This window comes from Martes martes (genome assembly GCF_963455335.1).
Source record: "Martes martes genome assembly, chromosome: 17".
In the NCBI taxonomy this organism is placed as follows: Eukaryota; Metazoa; Chordata; class Mammalia; order Carnivora; family Mustelidae; genus Martes; species Martes martes.
In genome coordinates this window covers 1086569-1108017 of record NC_137905.1, presented here as the reverse complement: position 1 = coordinate 1108017, position 21449 = coordinate 1086569, and the positions used below count along the sequence as shown (strand labels likewise).

The following is a 21449-nucleotide window of genomic DNA, read 5'->3' as shown; positions in this document are numbered from 1 at the left end:
TGAGGCCTCAGAGCCTGGAGATGGAAGGGGCTCCCCGCCAACTCCCCACCTCGGAGGACTGAGTGCCAGGGACAGAGTCCCCGCCAGAGCGTCCTGCAGGCCGGCCTCCTTCCAGACAGGCTGCGGGCACAGATGGCTCTGCACCTGCTCCACCAGCCCACGATCTGGACAGGAGAGCAGAGGGACCTGCTCCGTGACACTCCCCACCCCTCCCGCTCCAAAGAAAACATGAGAACGTGTCGGCGCACAGGGTCCTCCAGCCTCCACTCACCACCGTCCATTCCTGCGTGCTGCGTCTGTGGGGGCCACACACAGATCACTGCCCACCTGATGGGAAGCCACCCAGCAAGCCAGAGGAGGAAGGAAAGGAAGGGCTCTGGCTGGGTAGGGAGGGCCAACCCCAAGCTAGGTTTGTGCGGGACCTTGCTCTGTGCTAGCCCTGAGGATCCACAGGGAGAGAATGTGCCCTAAGATGCGAGGTGCCAGGTGCGTGGCAGTGTCTAGTGGCAGTGGCCACTAGGCAGAGCCCTCAAGGCGGCCAGCAATGTGCCTTGGCGGCGGCGGGGGGATAGCCCAGGGAGGAGCACCGCAGCAGAGGGAACAGCCAGTGCAAAGGCCCGGAGGCAGGAGTGTGCCTGCCGATTCGCGGGGCAACAACAGGAAACATGAAGGGATGAATGACTCAGTCCGCTCTGGCTTCCCCGTGTCGCCCCGGGGCCGCGGAGCTCTGCCGCCCACCACAGACGCCCGACCTCTACAGGCCCGGCCTCCGGGCTGCTTCTGGCCCGCCTTGCCCCGCCCCCTCGTGCGCACGGGCTGTCACTCAGCTGAGGCCCCGCCCCTGCCCCCTCAGTCTGCTCGCGCCCCCGTGCTCTCAGCCTGGGCCCCGCCCCCGTGCCCATGCGCTGTCACTCAGCCTAGACCCCGCCCCTGGCCCGCCCCCGCCCGCCGCGCCGGCGGACGCTCCGCCCAGGCCCCGCCCCTAACCCGCCGCGCCCCGCGCACACGTGCTGTCATTCAGCCTAGGCCCCGCCCCTGACCGCCTCAGGCAGAGCCGTGGCTCCACCGCACGCCCCCGCCCCCGCCGCCCCCACGTGCCGACTCTCGCCCAGGCCCCGCCCCCGCACACGTGCTGTCACTCACTCGGGCGCCCCCCGCCCCGCCCGCGCACTTGTGCTGTCACTCAGCCCGGGTTGTGTGGGAGCAGGAGGCCGCCTCCGGACGCCGGACACTCGGCCCCTGCCCCGCCGGCCCATGGACGTCGCGCTGCTCCTCGCCGTCGGGCTGCTGGCCCAGGTAAGGCGTCCGGCCGCGCGGGGTCCCTCGCCGCCTGCCCTGTCGGACTAGCCCCGGCCACCTGGGGGGACGCGTGAGCTGAGGAGTCCCGGGTGGGGGCCCAGCGAGTGGCTCTGTCCAGGGCGCTCTGTGCCCCGAGGGGCTCCGGCGGCAGGGTCACCGCCTCCGCCCGGACTGGCCGGCCCGCCAAGCTGGGGCGCCGCCGGAGACCACCCGCCCGGCCCGTCCCCGGAGGTGCGCGTGGTGAGCGCCAGGGAGAGGGGGCGCCACGGGGGCAGCCCAGCTCGGGGGGGGGGGGGCTGAGCGCAGGCTCTGACCACACTCCGCCGAGTTGGCAGATGGCCCTGCTTGGCCGTGGCTGGAGCCCGAGACACCCCCACCCTGTACCCGGCAGGCAGGGGCAGCCCTGGAACCCGCTGGCCCTTGGGGGAGTGCTCAGGAGCCCCTCCCCGGGACCTACCGCCGCCACCCCCACACTGCTGGCGCCCCCAGGTCCCCCGTCGCCCTGCTGTGGGAGCGGGGTGGGTGGAAGGAACGGGCCGCTGCCCTCCTCCCCACCATGGGCAACCCCCCCCCCCCGCGTGGCCCTTGGGGCCCGGCAGGCACTCCGCTGGGCCTGGTTGCAGAGCCCGTGGCCCGCCTTGGGGGACGGGGCTGAGTCAGGGTCCCAGCCAGCGACCAGGGCCGGGCTGGGGGGGGCCGCTGTGCATCACGCCGGACCTTAATTGTCCACGTGGCAGGTGGTGAGCTCGAGGGCTTAGCCCACACGCGCCCACAGGTGACCGCAGTGCCGCACGCTGGGGAGGAGCTCCCATTCTGGAGGCCTCGGGGTCCTCCCGCCCCCACAGAGCTAAGCCGGAAGCTGCTCAGATGCTGGCCCCCCAGCAACTGGTCCCTCAGGGCACCCCGCCCCGCAGCTCTGGTCACCGCTGCCCCGGCCGTTCAGCCTCCCCGGCCCTCTCCACAGCAGCCCCTCTGGGCCTGGGCTGCCCGCAGCCAGCTGGCTTGGCACCACCTGTGCTCCTCCAGCCTCTGCCGGAGGCCACGCTGCGCTGGGGGTCTTCTGGGCGCCCCCTGCAGGACCCTATGCTCCCCCCCCCACTGAGGTCCATTCCAGAAGGCTGCACACCTCTCAGGACCCCCCATGGGAACAGCGATACACCCCACTTTGCCTTTGGGTCCAGTACATGGGACGTGCTGGAGTCGTTTGGGGTTTGGGGTGTGTACCCTTCACCAGGCCCCAGGAGAACTCTGCTGCTGGGAGGGGCGTAGTCCCCTCACAGATTCCCCCCCCCCGGGGCCATTGCAGAATGACCCCCCACACACACACACACAGCTGGAGATCTTAGGGATTTGGGGGATCAGCCACTGTGGCTGGGCCACTCGAGTTTTGCACTCAGTGTGGCTCAGGTTAGCACCAGCGTCTGTCCGGACCCTTCCCACCCTGCCCCCACCTGGCGCAGCTCTGTTTTGTCCTCTCCAGTCCAGCCACATGGCAGGGGATGGCTGTTCCTGGTGCCCCTTCCTCTGCCTCCGTGAGCCCCCATGGCGGGCCAGTCCGGGCATGGCAGAGCTGTCTCGGGGGAGCCCTGGGTGGGGGCTTGGGGACAGGACTCTGCGTTGATCTGTTGCTTACAGGTGGTTTTGGACGAGGCACGGCCCTCTCCTACCTGGGTCCTCTAAAATCTTAGCCAGTGGGCTTACAGTGTGTCCTCTCAGAGCCGGTCCCTGTCGGCTGCCTCCGCAGGCCGACGCTGTCCTCATCACTGTGCCTAGCCCTGGGCCCCCACCCCACCTGAGCGTGATGGAGAGATGGGGAGCCCAGATGATTCAGGGCAAAGCCATGACCTGCTGGAGGGGACCTAAGTTGGCGTCCGGTGAGACATGTGGCTTCTGGAAGGAAGACGAGGGTGTAGTTGTGTTCCTGGGACTTGGCAAAGTGTGGCGAGCCTCCAGGACAACATGGGACAGAGCCCTGAGCTGCAGATGTGGCCACATCCTCCAGCATGGGGATGGGTCATCATCCCCATGGTAGTGTGACCGTCACGGGGGCAGCAGAGGGAAGCCGGCTCTGGGACCACTGTCCTCTCCCTGGTGGACAGGGCAGCCCGGGACCCAGTGGTGCGGCCCGCGGTGAGGGGCAGGCCAGGCCAACAGCTGGCCCTCTCCAGCTGCCCGCTGCTGTGCCCCTCGCCCCTCCTTTGAAGCAGCAGCTGCAGGGGAACGCAGGGGCGACATGCAGGGGTGTCTGTGGCCATGGCAGCAGCTGGGCCCATTCCTGGCATGCCTGATGCCTGCCGGGCCGTCCAGGAACGGGGTGGTCCGGATTCCAGCCTGGGGGGAAGGGGCTCAGGCCTGGGAAGCTGGGGGGAAGGGGCTCGGGCCTGGGAAGCTGGTGGGAAGTGCAGACCCTACCCACGCTCCAGCAGGCTGCAGGCCTCCTGCCTGGTTCCCAGAACTCGAGAAACCCGGCGTTGGAGGGGCCTGTGCACACTCAGGCATCGGGCTAGCCACAGAACCCCTTCCTCGAGCCCCTTCGCGCAGCTGCGTTTTGTAAGCTTTGCCTAGCTGCACTGGACAAGAGGAGACGTTCCCTTCCCTGGATTGAGTCACACCACCGCAGCGGACGGGGCTCTGGGAAGCCGGGCCACAGAGGCAGTGCCACCCCCACCCTGCGCTCAGGCCTGGCGCCCACCTTCTGAATCTCAGCAGTGGTTTCCGGGAACCCTGGGGCCCCTAGAGGCCAGCCGTGCCGGGAGAGAAAGCGGCTCTCCTGACCCGACACCCAGGCCCCCACCCCTAGGTCAGCAGCTTCTCGACCCAGGGTGGCCACCCAGGGCAGCAGAGCGTCGGGCTTGCTTCACAGGCCCCCGGGAGACCGGGCCGTGCCTCCTCATTCCGTGTCCTGAGCCCACCAGGGGCGTGGGGGGAGAAGCAGAGAACCGTCGGCTGCGCAGACTCCCACAGTGGGCAGTGGGAAGCTCAGGGTTCAGAAGCTCCTGGGCTGGTGTCAGGGCTGGGGGTTGGCCCAGTGAGGGGACGATGGTCCCGGTGTCTTTAGAGCCTGCAGACTGCTGTCAGGGGCTTGCTTAAGGGGAAGGTTAAGGGGTGTTGTTGGGCCTCATGTGGGGGGAGTGGGTCCACAACACCAGTTGGCCCTGGCCCGACCCGGGCAGCAGTGAGGGTGGACGGCGCAGGTGGGCCCATGTCCACTCCGTGGTCTTTTCCGTGGCAGCCTTCCTCCTCTGTGTGCTGGGGGTCTGTGTGAGCTGGCTTTGTCCTGGCACCAGATGTCCCATGATCCCGAGGTGGCTCCTGGGTCTTCCCCCAGCCAGCCACGTCCTCTGGGAAGGGGACAGTAGGAGGACAGAGACTAGCTTAGTGCCCCGGACAGCCGGAAGTGGGCTGTGGCCCAGCCTAGCCACCCCACCCACCGCAGCCTCTGATCTGGGCAGGGGCCCCTGCCAAGGCTCTGTGGCTTCTGCTGACCTGGACTTGGGCCCTGGACAGCCTGGGACCCAGGACCCCTGGGCTGTGCCACGATCACATTTGCCCCACACCACACTGGTGGACGTCCCAGAGCATCAGCCCAGGCCACTGGTGGAGACAGGGGTAGGGGGCAGCCGGAGGCTCTGTGGCTGGACAGGGCAGAGTGTGTCCCCTACCTGCTGTTCCTCCAAGAGCCTGTGATCAAGGACTGTGTGCGGACTGTCCACCCCACTGCCGCCCCAGGGCTCTCCACACCCCCCCCCCCATCACGCGGAGGCTGGGCTGCTTCCTGTGTGCCCTAGCTCTGTTGCTTTCCGGCTGTGTGGGCTCGAGCAATGGCTCAGGCCCTCTGAGCTCTGCTCTGGGGAACTGGGACATGAGTCAGTCCTCATCCATTCCCAGGGGCTGTGAGGGCTGAGAGAGGGCCAGGGGAGGGGGCAGGAAGGGAGCTTGGAGGACGGGGAGGATGCCATGCTCTGTGCTGGCCTCGGGGCGCTCGGGAAGCAGACCCTGTCCCCACTAGCTAGCGTGATGACACAGGCCAGCAGGTCCCCACTGGGCGGGAACGGCACGCTGACATAGAAGAGGTCTGTGCTCCTTGGGTTTGGCCAGAAGCCCCCGCCGCCCCAGGCAGGCTTGGGACCAGTGCTGCCATCTGTCAGGCTGCGGGTAGCCGGGGGGCCTGGCCGAGAGCTCTGTCCTTTCTCTAATCCGTGTTCGTGTTCATGTTCGCTGCTCCCTGGATTCCAGGCCCCTGCGGGGAAGGGACCCTGGGATTTCAGATGCGGAGGTAGGAAGGTTCCAGAACTGATGTGGTGGCCTGGGGCCCCAAGGAGAGATCAGCGGTCTCTTGAACGTTCCTGCTGTTCTGTCTACAAAGTGTGTCAAACTCGTGGTGTGCCAGCCCTGGGCACAGAGACAAAGCCTGCCTGGGTGCAGGGTAGGCCAGGGACGAGCGTGGAGGCAGCCGGCACCTCCTTCCCACCCCTGTCCTGTCCCAGCCCGAAGCACCCCTCACTCGTCACCAGTGCCCCCTCCTGAGCCACAAGGCCAGCCCATTCCACGCTCGCCCCTCTGAGGACTGTGCGGCCCAAGGCGGCAGGTGTGGGGTGAGCTCAAGGGGCTGAGGAGGCAAAGGGCAGCCGGGGAGCACACCCGCCCCCTTGGAGGTGCCCTGGGAGCCAAAATTGTCCACCTGAGCAGGAGAGAGCGCCCTCCAGAAGGGCCCAGGGGCCTGGAGACCCTCAGTGGGGCCCGAGAGCTTCTAGGGACATCCCCAGAGCACCGAGGGCTCGTGTCTGGGCGGGGGTGTTCCTCTGCAGACCCCCAGCTGGCCAGGCCTGCCTTGGGCTTGGGGAAGGGCAGGAGGCAGCTGTAGACGTGGTGTCGTGTGGGTGGGCGTGACCAATGGACAGTGCATTGCTGACATTCTCCTGCAGCCAAACCCAGCCCCTCCCCCTGGGTCCCCCAGCCCCCTTCCCGGGTGCTGACAGCTCTGATCTGAGTCCAGCCAGACTCTACCCCTGGATACCCTGGTGCCCAGGCGGCCACAGTGCCCGAGCTCATGCTGTCCAGGACCCTGCTGCAGAGACCACAGAGCTGAACCAGGGCCGTCACGGGTTGTGAAACTCAGGGTGTGTTCTGGGGGTGCTGCCGGCTCTGCCTGTAAATCACGGGACAGGTGCTTTTTCTGGGCCAACATCTTCCTTCTGAACTGGGAGGGTGGGACTATCTACGGTCACCACGAGAGCTGATGGCGGGTCTGGAGAGACTCTCGGCATCACAGATGCCCCCCTCCTCCCCTGCTCCTTCATGGCCCCGGTTCTGAGCCCAACGCCTGGCCTGAGGTAGGGCCTGGGGGGTGTCCATATGCCCCCCACCCTCCCTTGGCAGTCCCACAGGCCCCAGGCACCCCAGTTCCCTGGGCGTGTGGAGAGGGAGGGAGGCACCATCCCTGGGTTCCAGGAACCAAGGTGTTGGGGTGACCTTGTTCCCTGCTCTGGGGGCAGCCGTGTGGGGGCAGCCCCTGGTGTTGCTGTCCTCTCTGCCCCGTGGGCCCTGTGTACCTGCCAGCACCGGGTCCGTGTGCACGGGGATTCCAACCCCTGCTGACGTCCTGGACACCGGGGCCTGAGTCTCCATGCAGCCCCTGTGGACCCCCAAAGAGCCAGCACAAAGGCCCGCCTCCTGGAAGCGTTCCGAGTGGGGCCGCACGCCCTCTCTTCACCCAGGCGCGATGGCCTGCTCAGCCTGGGGCACCCCTTGGGAGCTGAAGCCTCGCGGAGGCCCTGGGGGGCTGCTTGTTGCCTTCGCAGCCCACCTCTGGCCGATCCGGCCTTGGACGAGGGGAGAGGCCCCCAGCACCCGCCTCCCTTGCTGGCCCTGCCCTGTTAACCACAGTCTTCTCACGCTACACGTCCCTGGAAGCACCCCCTCCCCAGCTTGTTCCAAGCGGCTGCTTTGCTCCCCGTTCTGCCTCCCTCTGCCCCTGAGCACCCCGTGCTCCCCAAGCCCTGGGAGCCTCCCTTGGGCCTGTTGGGGAGGAGTGGGGCAGAGCAGCCTCGATGTCTCCCAGCCGGTTGGCAAACACTGAGGCCCGGGGCCTTCCTGGTCCCGGCACCTCCCAGGCGAGGACCGGAGACGGATGCCGGGCCACGGGGGCTCTGACGGTGGGCTTCTCGGAGGCCTGGCCTGCACACCGCGTGACTGACCGCTGTCTCCCTCTGTGTTGCAGAGCCTGGGCCTGTCCTTGGGGGTCCCTCGGCAGAGGAGACCCAGTACCCTCTACCCCTGGCACCGGGCCCCCGCGCTGGGCCGCGTACGAAGAGCCTGGGTCATCCCCCCCATCAGTGTGTCTGAGAACCACAAGCGCCTCCCATACCCCCTGGTGCAGGTAAGGGCCAAGGGGGGTGCCGGGCAGAGCGGGGGCTGGGCTGTCCCCCGTGGGCCCCTGAAGCTGTGTGGTTGGGGACGGGTGCCCTGTGGGGCTGTAGGCGGAGCTGTCCCCCCCAGCTGGGGGAGGGGCGGAGGCTGGGAGGGGGCAGGACCCTGCCTCCGCGGCATCTCCCCAGCCTGCACTCTGCCCTGGCAGATCAAATCGGACAAGCAGCCGCTGGGCAGCGTCATCTACAGCATCCAGGGTCCTGGTGTGGACGAGGAGCCCCAGGGCGTGTTCTCCATCGACAAGTTCACGGGGAAGGTGTTCCTGAACGCCATGCTCGATCGGGAGAAGACAGACCACTTCCGGGTGGGGCCCGCTGTGGGGAGGGCTGGCGGGAAGCAGAGCCTTCCTTCCATCAGGCTCCTGGCCAGGGTTGGGGCATTAGGCCATGTGTCCTTCATGAGGAGGTAGGCACAGGGATATGGGACTAGGACTTGCAGCCCAAAGGTGTTGGGGTTTATATTCCCATTGAACAGATGAGCGCAAACTGAGGCCCCGGGGAGGGGTGCTTGGTCCTGCCAGGGAGGCTATGAGCCTCCCAGCAAAGCACCACTGGACCCTGGTGTGGTTTCACCCCCCACGGCAGCTCTGCCCCCAGCCCCGCTGCGTCGGGTGGGAATGGGGTGTTGTGAGGAATCCCACGGTAGGGCAATCCGCAACGACAGCTGTCCCTTGATTCTCAGGGCAAGGTGGCACAGGACCGACCCCTTGGGGTGATGTTTGAGACAAGGGCTGGCAGGGAGGGAGATAAGAGCCAAGCCAGGAGGAGGCTGCAGAGGGAGGCTACAGAGTCATCTGCTCCAAAAATGCTGGTATCCGTCCTGGGGGAGGAGACTGCCCACTTGACGTTTCCTGTGCTCAGATCTTAAGAACAAGCTTTTGGCTCCTGGGAGTTATCAGGACCGTGATTTCACCTGGAAATGATACTGCCCCCTCTCTCCAAGAGCGTGGGAAGTGGTTTCATTTCAAGTGTTCATGTATTCATTAAGCTCCAGGAGGGGCCTCACCGAGTTAGCAGAAGGGAGGGAGCGGGAGCGCTGGGGAGAGTGCGTCTTCGGCCTCGCAGGGGGCACAGCCGGGAGCTTCCCAGCAGCCGAGGCAAGATGGGAAGCCATGGGCAAGCAGGCTGGCCTTGGGGGACGGGGATGTTGCCCCTGCCGTGAGCACACCCCACCCCGTGCCATTTCTCCCTGTTGGAGGGCATTTTCCAGCCCCGAGTCCGCACTTGCTGTCCCTCCTCTCGGCCTGGTGGGGGCCACCCATGTCGGGGGCACGGCAGCAGCCCTTGCTCTCCCCTTGGCTAGCTGCGGGCCTTTGCTCTGGACCTGGGAGGAGCCACCCTGGAGGAGCCCACGGACCTGGAGATCGTGGTCGTGGACCAGAACGACAACCGGCCCGTCTTCCGGCAGGAGGCGTTCATGGGCCGCGTGCTGGAGGGGGCCGTCCCAGGTGAGGGGGGCTGGGGCGGAGGGGCTCTGGGCCTGTCAGAAGGCCTGGGGGTCCTTCCAGCTGCACTTTCTGTGATCCTTCAGAGCCTCCAGAGTAGGGACGTTCCACAAGTCACCTCGAGTCACTTCCCATTTCAAAACAAATCCCCAACCCCCCACATCTCCCTGGAGAGGCCTCCGGGATGGCTGAGCTCTCGTGGCCCCAGCCGCTCGCTCCGCACGGAGTCTGCGGCTGTGGCACAGGCACGGGTCCCTGCGGCCAGTTCTAGAGTGCTTCGTCCCCCAGAAGGAAACCTGCCCCCACCAGCAGTCACCCCACTCCTCGCTTCCAGTCCTACATGTTGATCCCAAACAAGCCTTCGGTCCTTCATGGCCTCGCTTGCCTGACCTGTGCCGGGCAGGACGGACCTCACTGCAAAGAGCGGCTCCTTCCTGCTTCCTTCCCGCCCTGCTCCCAGGGCTTCGGGTCGAAGCGCGGGCAAGCCATGCACCTGAGCGTGGGAGGTGGGCGCCTTGGCCACTCGTGTTTCTTTTACTTCATCTCAGTTCCCGTGTTTGAAGACATAAAGTAACAGTCTTTGACCTCTACTTTTTAAGAAGATTCATTTACTTGAGAGAGACTGTGCCAGCGCAGGGCGGGGGAGGCGCAGCCGTAAGTGGACTCCGCGCGGAGCCCGTGCAGGCTGGATCCCAGGACCCTGAGAGTGTGATCTGAGCCGACACCAGGTGTCGGACACGTCACCAACTGAGCCACCCAGGCTTCCCTACTTCCCTACTTTCCCCATGGTTGCAAAGTACAGCAGTGGAGATGTGAAGTTTATCGTGTTTGCTTTAAACTGTTTTTTTCTTTTTTTCCTTCCTGTCTCTGTCTTTTCTGGGCAGCTGGGGGCAGACCGGATACCCTCAAAGAATTCCCCCTAATAAGTTCGACACAGTGTAACGTTCAGTGTCAGGAAGTTAATACCGACACATACTAACGGTTTCAGCCCCGGGATTCCTTTACAGCAGGGGTCGGGTCCCCCCCGTCTCCCGAATCCCCGGTCCCCCTTCTCCGGAGCGGCTCCCACGCTCTGCGGGATGGCGGCCGCACACCGGCCGTGCCCTTGGTCGGCTGCTCTTGGCTATTGGATCCCTGAGGACGGCCTCTTCTCTCGCTCTTCTGTGCGTGGAAGCCTGGGAGCGAGGCAGGGAGGTCGCAAACGTCTACGAGCGCAGGATGGCTCGGCCTGGGGAAGCCGGGTGGCGGGCGGAGATGGTCTCCCCGGCCTGGGGCTTCTGGTGTTGACACTGTCAGCTTCAGCGAGCCCCGCGGGGTCCGTGCCCAGAGGACGCTTGTCCGGCTCCTGCCCCCTGCCAGGGTGACTAGCGCTGCGTGGCAGCCACTGAGGCTTTGTTGGGGCAGGGGCTGGTCCCTGTGCACCCGAGCCTTCCGCCTGGAGGGTTATTGGGGTTCTGTCCCTCCAGCTCAGGGCGGCGTCTTCCCCTCCCCCCCCAGCCCCCGCCCTTGCCCGGAGCATCAGTGGGTGTCCGGTTCTCCTTGCCCCCGACTCAGGCAGACTTGCGTGAGCCCCAGGGGCCCTGCCCCAGGCTTCCTCCTGCCCCCGTGTTTCTTGTGAGCACTGCGGGGCCGACGGAAAAGGCCTGACCGTGGGCACAGGCCCCCTAGTGTGGGCCCTCCGGACTGTGAGCCGTCGCGGTCGTCCGCAGTCTGCCTTGGGCCTTCGGATCCGGCTCCCGTGTCTGCCGGCCTGCCCTGCTCCACCAGAGGGGACGCCTGTCCTCAGAGAGGCTGGGTGCGCCCTGGGCGCCGGCTGGCCCGCTCACCTCTGCCCTCGCCAACCTGCCCGACTCAGAATAAGTGCGGTTCTGCGCCGCGTCCGCTGGCTCCCGGCGCGAGCGGGGACTGCACGGCCCGTCCGCCGCGCTCCTTAGCCGTCAGCTCTTTAGGACACTCACCGTTTTTTCCAATGAAATTTTGCCATGCTCAAATGCACGCAAACGTCCCCGTCCTGACCGGTGTTGAGGGGACAGTTCAGGGGTACGAGAGTCATTCGGCTGGCGGCCCCGCCGCCCCTTCCCCAGCCCCCGCTGCTCCCGTCCACTCCCGGCCTCCGCAAGTCCGTCTGAGGCGCCCGTACCAGCGGACCTGCAGTCCTTGTCCTCCTGTGACTGGCTGGTCTCGCAGACCACGACTGTCCTCCGGGTCCTTCCCGTAGCATGTGTCAGGACCTCCCTCCTCCTCCGAGCTGAATGCTGTTCGGTTATGCGGACGGACCCCGCCGCCCTCAGCCGCTCACTCGTAGGCGGACGCCCGGGCCGCTTTCCGGTTTTAGCTCGTGTGGATTCTGCTGTGGCGGACGCGAACGTACCAGCCGGTCTCCAGGCTCCGCTTTCAGAAGTGGGACTAGCGGGCCACGCGGGGACCGTGAGTGACAGCCGTGCCGCTCGCCCCCGCCAGCAGCGCGTGGGGGCCCCGCGCGCTCACGTCCTTGCCGGCGGTTCTTTTCGGGTCGTCGGTCTCAGCAGTAGGCACCCCAGCAGGCGTGAGGTGGTGTCTGACTGTCCCTTGGGTTCGCGTTTCCCCGATGAGCGATGTGGAGCCTCTTTCCATGTCCATATTGGCCGTTCATCTATTTTATTGGGAGGAACGTCTCTTCAGGTCGTCTGCCCGGTTCTGAATCTTGCCGTGGTTTCGTTGTTTAGATTTATGGGTTCTCTGTGTACCCTGCATATCCCTCGATATCTACGGATATATCTACAGGGTTTCTAAATGTTTTCTCGCATGCTGTGGATTGCCTCTTATGGGGTCGGGATTGTCTTTGTGGCACAGCGTATGACAATGTTCACGAGCCCAGTGTGTCTAGTGTTGGGGGCCTGTGCCTTTGGTGTCCTATCCAGAAATGATTACTGAATCCAGTGTCGCAAAACGTTTGCCATCTGTTTTCTTCCAGGAGCATTACCGTTCTAGGTCTTAAGGGTTAGGTCTTCGATCTCCTTGGAGTTAATTTGTGTGTATGGCACGAGGCAAGGGTCCGGCTTTGTTCTTCCGCGGGGGGACAGCCATGCTTTCCCGCAGCACTTGTTGGAAAGACCGCTCTTCTCCCCCTTGAATGGTCTCGGCCCCTGGCCAAAAATTACTTGACCACGTGTGTGGGGCTACTCCTGGACTCCGTTCCATTGTCTAGGTGTCTGCCTTCATGGCCACACCACACGGTTTTGGTCACTGTACCTTTGGAGTCGTTTTGAAATCAAAGTGTGGGTCTTCCGGTTTTGTTCTTTCTCAGGATTGTTTTGGTTATTTGGATTTCCTTGAGAGTCTCTGTAATTTTAGAATGGTTTTTCTGCTTATGCAGAGAAATTGTCCTCGGGATCTTGATAGAGATCACGCCGAATCTGTAGATCACTTTGGGTAGTACTGACATTTCACCACAGTAAGCCTCCCGGGGCGCCGGCGTGGCTGTCAGTTAAGGAAGCATCCAGCTCTCGACTTCAGCTCAGGTCACGATCACAGGGTCGTGAGATGGAGCCCTGCGTCCGGCTCCGCGCTGAGTGTGGCACCTGCTTGAGACTCTTTCCCTCTGCTCCTCCCTCCCAAAAAAAAGAATGTATATAAACATATAAAAATGTTACATACAACGTATCATACGTGGCTCATATGCACACACGTACAGTGTATCATACGTGGCTCATATGCACACACGTACAGTGTATCATACGTGGCTCATGCACATACGTACAGTGTATTATACGTGGCTCATGCACATACGTAGTGTATCATACGTGGCTCATGCACATACGTACAGTGTATCATACTTGGCTCATATACACACATATATACTTAGAGATGTATTTAAAGTCTCCCAGTGCATGAACGTGGGATGTGTTTCATTTCCTCGTGTCATATTCAATTTCTTTCCGCAGCATTTTGTAGTTTCCCTGGTCCTGACACTGACATTGTAAAGCACTTACGCTATTTCTTTGAAGACCGTGGCTTTGTCAGAGTGTGGGTTTGTGTGGCTGGATTCGGGATTTGCACTGGGGCGATGCTGCCTTCTCCTTGGTGCGTCGTATCAGGAGGCACACACGTCCCCTTCCTGGAGATGTTGACTTTGATCTGCCTCGTAAGAATGTGTCTGCCAGGTTTCTCCACTGTGATTTTTATCTTTTTTCCCTTTGTAATTAATAGGTATCTTTTGTAAGATACTCTGAAAGTGGGCAGGTATCCTGTTACTCCTTAAACTTCCCCCAGCAGTGTTCGCATCTGCTGGTGGCTCTTGTCCTCAGGCTGGGAGACCCTGGTTCCCTCCTCTGGTGTCTCTCCTCCCTTTGTCAGTGGGCTCTCTGGTCTATGGGAGCACTTCACCCCTGTATATGCATGTGCCTTTGTATGTTACGTGTTTTATTTATTTATTTTATTTCTCAGGACTTTCGGAGTCTGATTCATTTGGTGGGTTATGATTCGTTACAAACATCACTCTGATGTCCAGATTGTCCCACGTTTGGCCAGCAGGAGGCTCGAGAGGTGGCTCCCGTTGGCCCTTCTGGCAGGCAGAGCTGGGAGAGGTGCTTCCTTGTACACAGATGTGCGCACGTTTGTGTTGTGTACACACGTGTGTGTGCATGTGTGTGTTGTGTGTGCTGCTCACACCTGTACATACATGTCTCTCTACCTTCGTTGGTCTTGAGTTCCCGTGGCCTCTGTCTCCTTGGGGCCAGCCTCAGGGTTTCCAGCTGGCTCTCCCCATCTGACCTGGGGCTCTTGCCCCGTCCTGGGCTGTGCCCATGTCTGGGGGACATGGGTGTCAGCTCTTGGTTAAACATGTGGGTCACACAGCCCTCCTTCCAAGGCTTGAGTGTTCAAGTTTGTGCAGGCCGAATGGGGGGCTGGACCTGGCGTGGTGGGCCACAGGCAAGTGTCGGGACACATCCCGGGGGCCGGGCTGGCCCGTGTGCATCGCCGCTGTGCATCCCTGTCCTTCCCAGGCACCTATGTGACCAGGGCCGAGGCCACAGATGCTGACGACCCGGAAACCGACAATGCAGCCCTGCGCTACTCCATCCTGGAGCAGGGCGGTCCCCAGGTGTTCAGCATCGATGAGCACACGGGGGACATACGCACCGTGCAAGTGGGTCTGGACCGTGAGGTGAGACCCCAGGGTGCCTCCACGGATGCCGGGGCCCAGGGCAGCCAGGGCCCCCCAACCTGTCTTTGCCCACCTTGTTGGCTGGCTGAGCCTGACGAGGGCAGCTCACTTGCAATGGGGCCCCGCCCCAGCCCTGCCTGCCCCAGCTGCCCCCTGCTGCCGCAGAGGGGATCCCCCCCTTGCCTGCAGACACTCCCAGGGGCTCGGAGCACACACTCAGCTGGGACACCTCTGCCTCTGGCTGGTTGTAGGGTCCGCTCCAGGGAGGCTCTGGAAGGCTGTCCGAGCCATGCCAGCCCTGACGAGTCCTCGGGCTGTGTTCTGCCGGAAGCCTCTCCTGCCTTGTTGCCGACAAAGCCTTCAGGCTTCCCAGCCTTGGGTAGAGTCCTGCGAGGGGCCACACAGTGACCGGTCACGCTCTGGGGCCATAGCCACTCTTGGATAGCCTTCCTCTGGGGGGACCCCTGGGGCCCCTCGCTGCTGGCCTTCTGTGCAGCTCTGACACCTCTGGGAAGCCCTCCTTGGTTTCCCCATGGCCACCCACACAGTTCTGTCTGGTCCCTCACAGCCTTAGGTCATTTTAGGGGTCTGTCTCTCTCTCTGCCTCTGGACTTGGCTCCCCAGGGCAGGGACCCAGCTTGCTGCTGCCCTTCAGCCTCCAGCAGGCAGCAGGTGCCCTGTGGATCTTGTCCAACTTCGTAACTGGTGTCTCACCCCCTCCCAGGCTGAGGCAGAGTGTGGGGTCAGCAGTGGTGTGGTCAGACCTGGAAAGCAGCTCGCTTGTTTTGCTTGGGAGGAGGGGGGGGCGCTGGGGGCCACTTGGAGCTCCAGGGGCCCACAGGGCTCTCCTGGGAGGGCTCTTTGCCCCACCCCCCAGGCCCCTGACGGCATGTCCTATGCCCCCAGGTGGTCGCCGTGTACAATCTGACCCTGCAGGTGGCGGACATGTCTGGAGATGGCCTCACTGCCACGGCCTCAGCCATCATCACCCTCGAGGACATCAATGACAATGCCCCTGGGTTCACCGGGGACGAGGTGGGGCCACTGTCCACGCCCCTGCTAGGGACCGCCCTTTCCTCCTTGGGCTCCTGGCGGGGACACGGGACTTCGAGAGATGGGAGGTTAGAGACTTTGGAGAAGGAGCCCTGTGTGGCTGAGGCAGAAACCCCAGCCAGAGACGCTCCCCGTGAGCACGGGAGCGCGGTCGAAGGAGCTGGGAGAGAGGCCCTGGGGAGACGCAGCCCTTGGGGAGCAGGAAGGAACCTTCCCTCCAGCCTTGCTGTGCGGGAGGGAGCAGTCAGCCCTGCCCTCCAGGGGATGGCAGCCCGCGGGGCGCCTGGCATGCAGCTGCGCCCAGAGTTGGGCTCTTGGGGACCCCTGAAGGGCTGGGTGGGCCACAGACTTGGCTGGGAGGGACTGGGGGAGAGCATCCCCGCGCGGGAGCACCTCCCTGCCCCTGCACAGCCCTGGCAGTAACGAGGGCTGGGCTCCCACAGTTCTTCATGGAGGTCACAGAGGCTGTCAGCGGAGTGGACGTGGGGAGGCTCGAGGTGGAGGACAGGGACCTGCCGGGCTCCCCCAACTGGGCGGCCAGATTCACCATCCTGGAGGGCGACCCCAATGGACACTTCACTATCCGCACAGACCCCAAGACCAATGAGGGTGTGCTGTCCGTGGTGAAGGTGAGTGGGGTGCGTGGCTCTCCCAGTTGGGGTCTGCTGCTGGCCCTGAGTGTGGGGACCCTGTCTGGGGCACTCTCTGGAGAGAGCAGAATGCTGTGGCGCCAGGAACGCTAGGGCTCTAGGCTCAGGCCACGCTGACCCCAGGGCACGGGGACCAGGAGGAGGGGCGCCCCCCCCCCCCCGCCTGTGTGCTGTTTCTGGATTTAGGGAACCGTGCTTGTTCAGGTGTGGAGATGCGTACAAGCACAGACCGCACCTGGGTCCACCGGCCGTGGCCCAGCACACAGAGACGTGTGTGTGCTCGGCTGCCGCCGCAGGCCGGGCTTGGTGGGCGCGGGCCCGCAGGCCGGGAGCTCCTTTCTCCTCCGGAAGATCTCGGTCTGCTCCTGACGGCTCTGAGCCATAGAGGAGGTTAACTTAACCCCGGCCACCAGAGCCCCTTCTCCACGATCCCCTGAGGCATGTTGCCTGTGTCCCCAGGGAGCACCCCAAGCCCGTGACACGGGCAGCGGATGACGCGGAGGCGAGCAGACTCATTCAGAGTGACGAGTATTTACTCTTTGTCACATCATTCTTCACACCTTTTGGTCCCAAATCATTTTTACTTCCCAGGGCTAAAGAGGAGGGAAGGGGCTGTGGGGAAGAGACGGGGGGGGGGGGGCGGCAGCAGGACCCCTGTGGGGGCCTCACCCTGCCCCGTAGCTGCCTCTGGGGGAGGGAGGCCCGGAGTCATCAGCGACTTCAGCTCTGCGCCCCCCACCCCAGCCCCTGGACTACGAGCGCCGTGACCAGTACGACCTCACTGTGGCAGTGCAGAACGAGGCCCCCCTGCAGGCAGCGGCCCCCAGGGCCCAGCGGGGCCAGGCCAGGATCCACGTGCAAGTGCAGGACGTCAATGAGGCGCCCGTGTTCCAGGAGAACCCGTTGCGGACCAGCCTGCCTGAGGGGGCGCTCCCGGGAACCCCTGTGGCCACCTTCTCTGCCCAAGACCCTGACACCCAGCAGCTGCAGAGGCTCAGGTGGGGGCCCCGGGGCGAGGCAGAGGGAGCTCAGGGCCCCCTGGTTCACTGCCCAGCCAGGGCCAGGAGCACGGCCGACCCCGCGCAGAGGGCAGAGGGCTCGTCTGTCTGTGCGCGTTCCTGAGGGTCCGTGGGGCCTCACGGCCTGTGTGTGTGCGTGCTGCTGTGAACTTGTCCCGTGAGGCAGGGCTGCGACCTGCCCACGCTGTTCCGGCCCGCCCGAGTGCCAGCCCTGTCCGTTCCGGCCAGCTGGTGCTCCTCCCAGTCAGTGTCCCAGAGTCCGGATTTCACCCCCAGCGGGGTCCTACGTATCTGTCTCCGTGGTGCTCCGGTGTTGAGCCTGGCTGTGGCCCCCAGTGGCCGTGGCCCCGGGCCTCAGTTTCCTTGTCTGTCAATGGGGACAGACAGCACGGGCTCAGGGCCATTGGAGGAGCGGCTTCGGAGGGGCTCATGTGTGCTTACAGTGTGTGTGCGTGTGAGGGATGCACACGCTTGGGGCGTGTGTGTGTGTGCATGCGGGGGTGTGCTGCATGTGCGGGTGTGTGTTGAAGTGCAGCCACACCCCTGGGGTCCTGTGTAAGCTCAGGGCACTCTGTCCCCTCCTCGGCCACTAGCTACTCCAAGGACTACGACCCAGAGGACTGGCTAGAAGTGGACGGAGCTACAGGCTGGGTCCAGACCCAGCGAGTGCTCAGCCCCGCGTCCCCTTTCCTCAAGGACGGCTGGTACAGAGCCATTATCCTGGCTCGTGACGATGGTGAGGGCCGCGCCTGTGCCTGGGCTCCCGGGCCCTCTGACCCAGGCTGGGCATCCCTGCCCCTGCCCCGGGGCTCAGAGCTGGCCCTCCGTGGAGCAGACTTGGAGGGTGGGCGGTGGGCTCTGACAGAGCGAGGAGCCCACCAGGCCTCTCCTGCCTGCAGCCTCCCCACCCTGCACGGCCACTGGGACCCTGTCCATTGAGATCCTGGAGGTCAATGACCACGCCCCTGAGCTGTCCCCACCATCTGGTAGCGTGTGCAGCAAGCCGGAGCAGGGCTCTGGCCTTCTCCTGGGGGCCACGGATGAGGACCTGCCCCCCCACGGGGCCCCCTTCCACTTTCAGCTGAGTCCCCGGGTCCCAGAGCTGACCCGGAACTGGAGCCTCATCCAGATTAATGGTGAGCTCTCCCAACCACGACCCCGAGGGTCCGGACCTGAGACCTGGGGGGACCGCACACCGTGGTCCTGCCGGCTCCCCCCCTCCCAGTGGGCAGATGGAGAAACGGAGGCCCCGGGTCTCGGGATCCCCGCCCAGCAGCAGAGGGTGCCGAGGGGCCCTGGAAGGACAGGGTGGGGCTGGGGTGGGGACTGGCTTGGCCCAGAGGCCCCTGCTGACCTCGGGTGCCCCCCACAGTGAGCCACGCGCGCCTGCGTCTGCGCCACCAGATCCCGGAGGGGCTGCACCGCCTCAGCCTGCTGCTCCGGGACTCGGGGCAGCCGCCCCAGCAGCGAGACCAGCCCCTGAATGTGACGGTGTGCCGCTGCGCCCAGGACGGAGTCTGCCTGCCAGGGGCCGCCGCCCGGCACGCAGGGGGCGCGGGCGTCAGCCTGGGCGCCCTGGTCATCATGTTGGCCAGCATCGTCCTGCTCCTCTGTGAGTGCCTGCGTGCTGACGCCTGCTGCCCCCGGCCCACCCCTGACGCCCAGTCCAGCCTCAGTCCGATCTCCCGTTCGCTCTCCCTCCCGCCCCCTCAGTGCTTGCCCTGCCGGTGGCCCTCGTCACACGGTCCCGGCAGCCCTCTGCGGACAAGGGATTTCTGCACGGGCTGCAGGACGACCTCCGGGACAACATTCTCAACTACGATGAACAGGGAGGTGGAGAAGAGGACCAGGTGAGGGAGGGTGTTGGGGGATGTGGTGGGAAGGGTCCCTGGAGGGCCTGCGGGGGGGCACCCACACGGCCCAGGAGGAGGTCCCCCCAGCTGGCCAGCGGGTCCTCCTAGGCCTTCGCCCCCAGCACCCCTCCCCCCCAGCAAGGTGTCTGGGACAGAAAGCCCACCCTGTGGGGACGCATTCCACCCACTTGGTCTCCAGGACGCCTACGACATCAACCAGCTGCGCCACCCTGCAGAGCTGGCTGCCCTGCGTGACCCCCTGGGACGGCCGCCGCTGCGCCGAGACGCCCCGTTCAGCCGCGCGCGCCCCCAGCCACCGCGCCTGCTGCCCACCAGCCCTGCCGACATCGCCGACTTCATCGATGACGTAGGTGCCCTTGCAGGTGTGCGACGGGAGTGGGGCCACAGGGCCACGCACATCCCCACTGATGTGTGTGCGCTGGGGACCGCCAGACACGTGTGTACCCCGTGGACCCTTGTGGGCCCCCCCGTACGTGCGCCATCTGTGGAGAGCAGATCCGTCACTGGGGACACCGGCTGAGTGTTGGGGGAGCGTGGGAGGATCTGAGAGCCACGCAAAGCTGGGACATGGGGGGGACCACGGCCGCAGAAGCCCCGTGGGAAGAGGAGTGGCCAGCCCTGCCCTGGGTCGTGGTGCACCTGGTCGGGTGGGGGTGGGCCGGGCCTTGCTCTGGGACACGTCCCACTGGGCCCTGGCAGAGAGATGTTGGTGCATCCTGGGGCTGGGGGTACAGGTGTCCCTGAATCCAGGCACCCCAGTAGTTTCTGTGGACACGGTGTCAGGGTATTCCTGCAGGAGGTGTGCAGAACACGGGAACCCGGCTGGGGACGCCAAGGACACAAGGGCATGTGCCGCACCCCGGGTCAGAGGGGCCCCCAGGCAGATGCCTGCGCTTAGGACAAGCCCTGGGGCAGGTCCCAGGAGGGGGTGTGGCCTGAGGGAGGCAGGGGGGAGATGGAGGAGACAGAACTGTTTGCAGAACCTTTGAACAGGAAAAAGCAGGTGGTCCCACGGGGGCGGGGGGTGTCAGGGGTCTCGGGATCCCGGCCCCAAGGAAGGAGAGCCGTGCAGAGGGAAGTGTCTCTTCTCAGCCTGCGTGGGGGGTCCTGGTGGTGCCCCCAGACCTCCTCTGCCCCCCCCCAGGGACCCTCCCTTCTCAGCATCCAAGCCTCGGGCGAGTTCGCTCTGTGGTGCTGCCCGACCTGGAGGGTCCCCTGGGGGTGCGGGGGACGCGCAGGTGTCCTGAGCGCTCAGGGCCTCTCCACAGGGCTTGGAGGCAGCAGACAGCGACCCCAGTGTCCCGCCCTACGACACAGCTCTCATCTATGACTACGAGGGTGATGGTTCTACGGCAGGGACGCTGAGCTCCGTCCTGTCCAGCCTGGGGGACGAGGACCAAGACTACAGCTGCCTCCGGGCCTGGGGCCCCCGCTTCGCCCGGCTGGCTGACTTGTACGGACCCCCGTGAGGGCTGGACCGAGGGCTGGGGAAAGGCACTTTCTGATCAGACCTGTGCCTGCTCTGCTGAGGGCACAGCCCCTGGACAGGGAGGGCAGATGTCCTTCCCAGGACGGGCAGCCTGACCTCAGGGGCCTGGCATTGTGGCTGCAGAGGCGGGCAGAGGGCACCCCTTTCCGTCCCTGAGGCCCTCGGGCAGCCTGCTTCTCCTGGGGAGGCCCCTGGTCCACGGCCCCACCGCCTGGAGTGCCGGATCAGATGGGAAAGGAGGACCCCTCCCTGGGGAGAACCAGACGACCCTGCTCTCAGTCGCCCCCCACTTACGCGGACCTCATCTTGTGTGAAAGAAAGCAGCCCAGCCTCCCCAGAATTAAAAACGTGCTCTTCTCTCCATCGGGGGCCATGCAGTGACCCACAGAGTCCAGCTCCCCAGCCCCACCGTCTGCCGCACGCGGCTGTCCCCCAGGGCGTGGGGCTGGCAGGAGTGAGCTGCGCGGAGCGGGTGGCTCGGGGCAGTGGGAAGAAGCAGCGAGGACACCAAGCTCCAGGGGTGCCTTTATCCTTCACACGGGGGGGGGGGGAGGGATGCTGAGCAACAGGCGCTCCAGGGCGGGGAGGGGGGACCCGCCCTGGGTCACGGCCGCCCGAGGGGGCTGCGCTCAGCTCTCCTGGGCCAGCTGCCCCGCAGGGCAGGGGACGGGCGGCAGCAGCGGCAGGCGGGCCGGGCCCCGGCCGCGGAGCGGGGCGCGGCACAGGCGGTCGGCGTCCCGCAGCGACACGGGCAGCGCGCGGCCGCGGCTCTCGGGCAGCAGCGGCACAAGCAGCAGCGCCAGGACGGCGAAGGAGGTGAAGACCACGTCGTGCAGGAAGAAGCCGCGCCGGCCCGGCAGGTCGGCCAGGGGGGCGGCCGCCCGGCCCAGGAAGCCGGCCCCCAGCACGAGGCCCAGCCCGGCCCCCCTGCGGGAGAGTGTGCGGCGTTGGGGGGGGTACCCGGGGGATGGGGCAGGGGGCACAGTGTGGGGGCCCCGGGAAAACCAAACTCAGAAGTGTTTGTGGACCAGGGGTCTCCTCCCCAT

At 65.1% G+C, this 21449-nt stretch overlaps 1 protein-coding gene across 2 annotated transcripts; it reads left to right on the top strand.

The window, feature by feature from the left end:
- The first annotated feature begins 1186 nt into the window (after positions 1 to 1186).
- Positions 1187 to 20775, top strand: CDH15 (cadherin 15). Of its 2 annotated transcripts, XM_080829490.1 has the most exons (14): positions 1187 to 1296; positions 7520 to 7678; positions 7877 to 8032; positions 9031 to 9175; positions 14158 to 14318; positions 15225 to 15353; positions 15815 to 16000; positions 16766 to 17019; positions 17634 to 17776; positions 17940 to 18176; positions 18413 to 18652; positions 18754 to 18890; positions 19093 to 19260; positions 20183 to 20775. In XM_080829490.1, exons 1-14 carry the CDS (start codon positions 1255 to 1257, stop codon positions 20381 to 20383), a joined length of 2358 nt encoding a protein of 785 aa, XP_080685616.1. In that variant the 5' UTR covers positions 1187 to 1254; the 3' UTR covers positions 20384 to 20775. The 2 variants fall into 2 exon arrangements, with proteins under 2 accessions (XP_080685616.1, XP_080685617.1); XM_080829491.1 differs by lacking the exon at positions 17940 to 18176.
- The last annotated feature ends 674 nt before the right edge of the window (positions 20776 to 21449 follow it).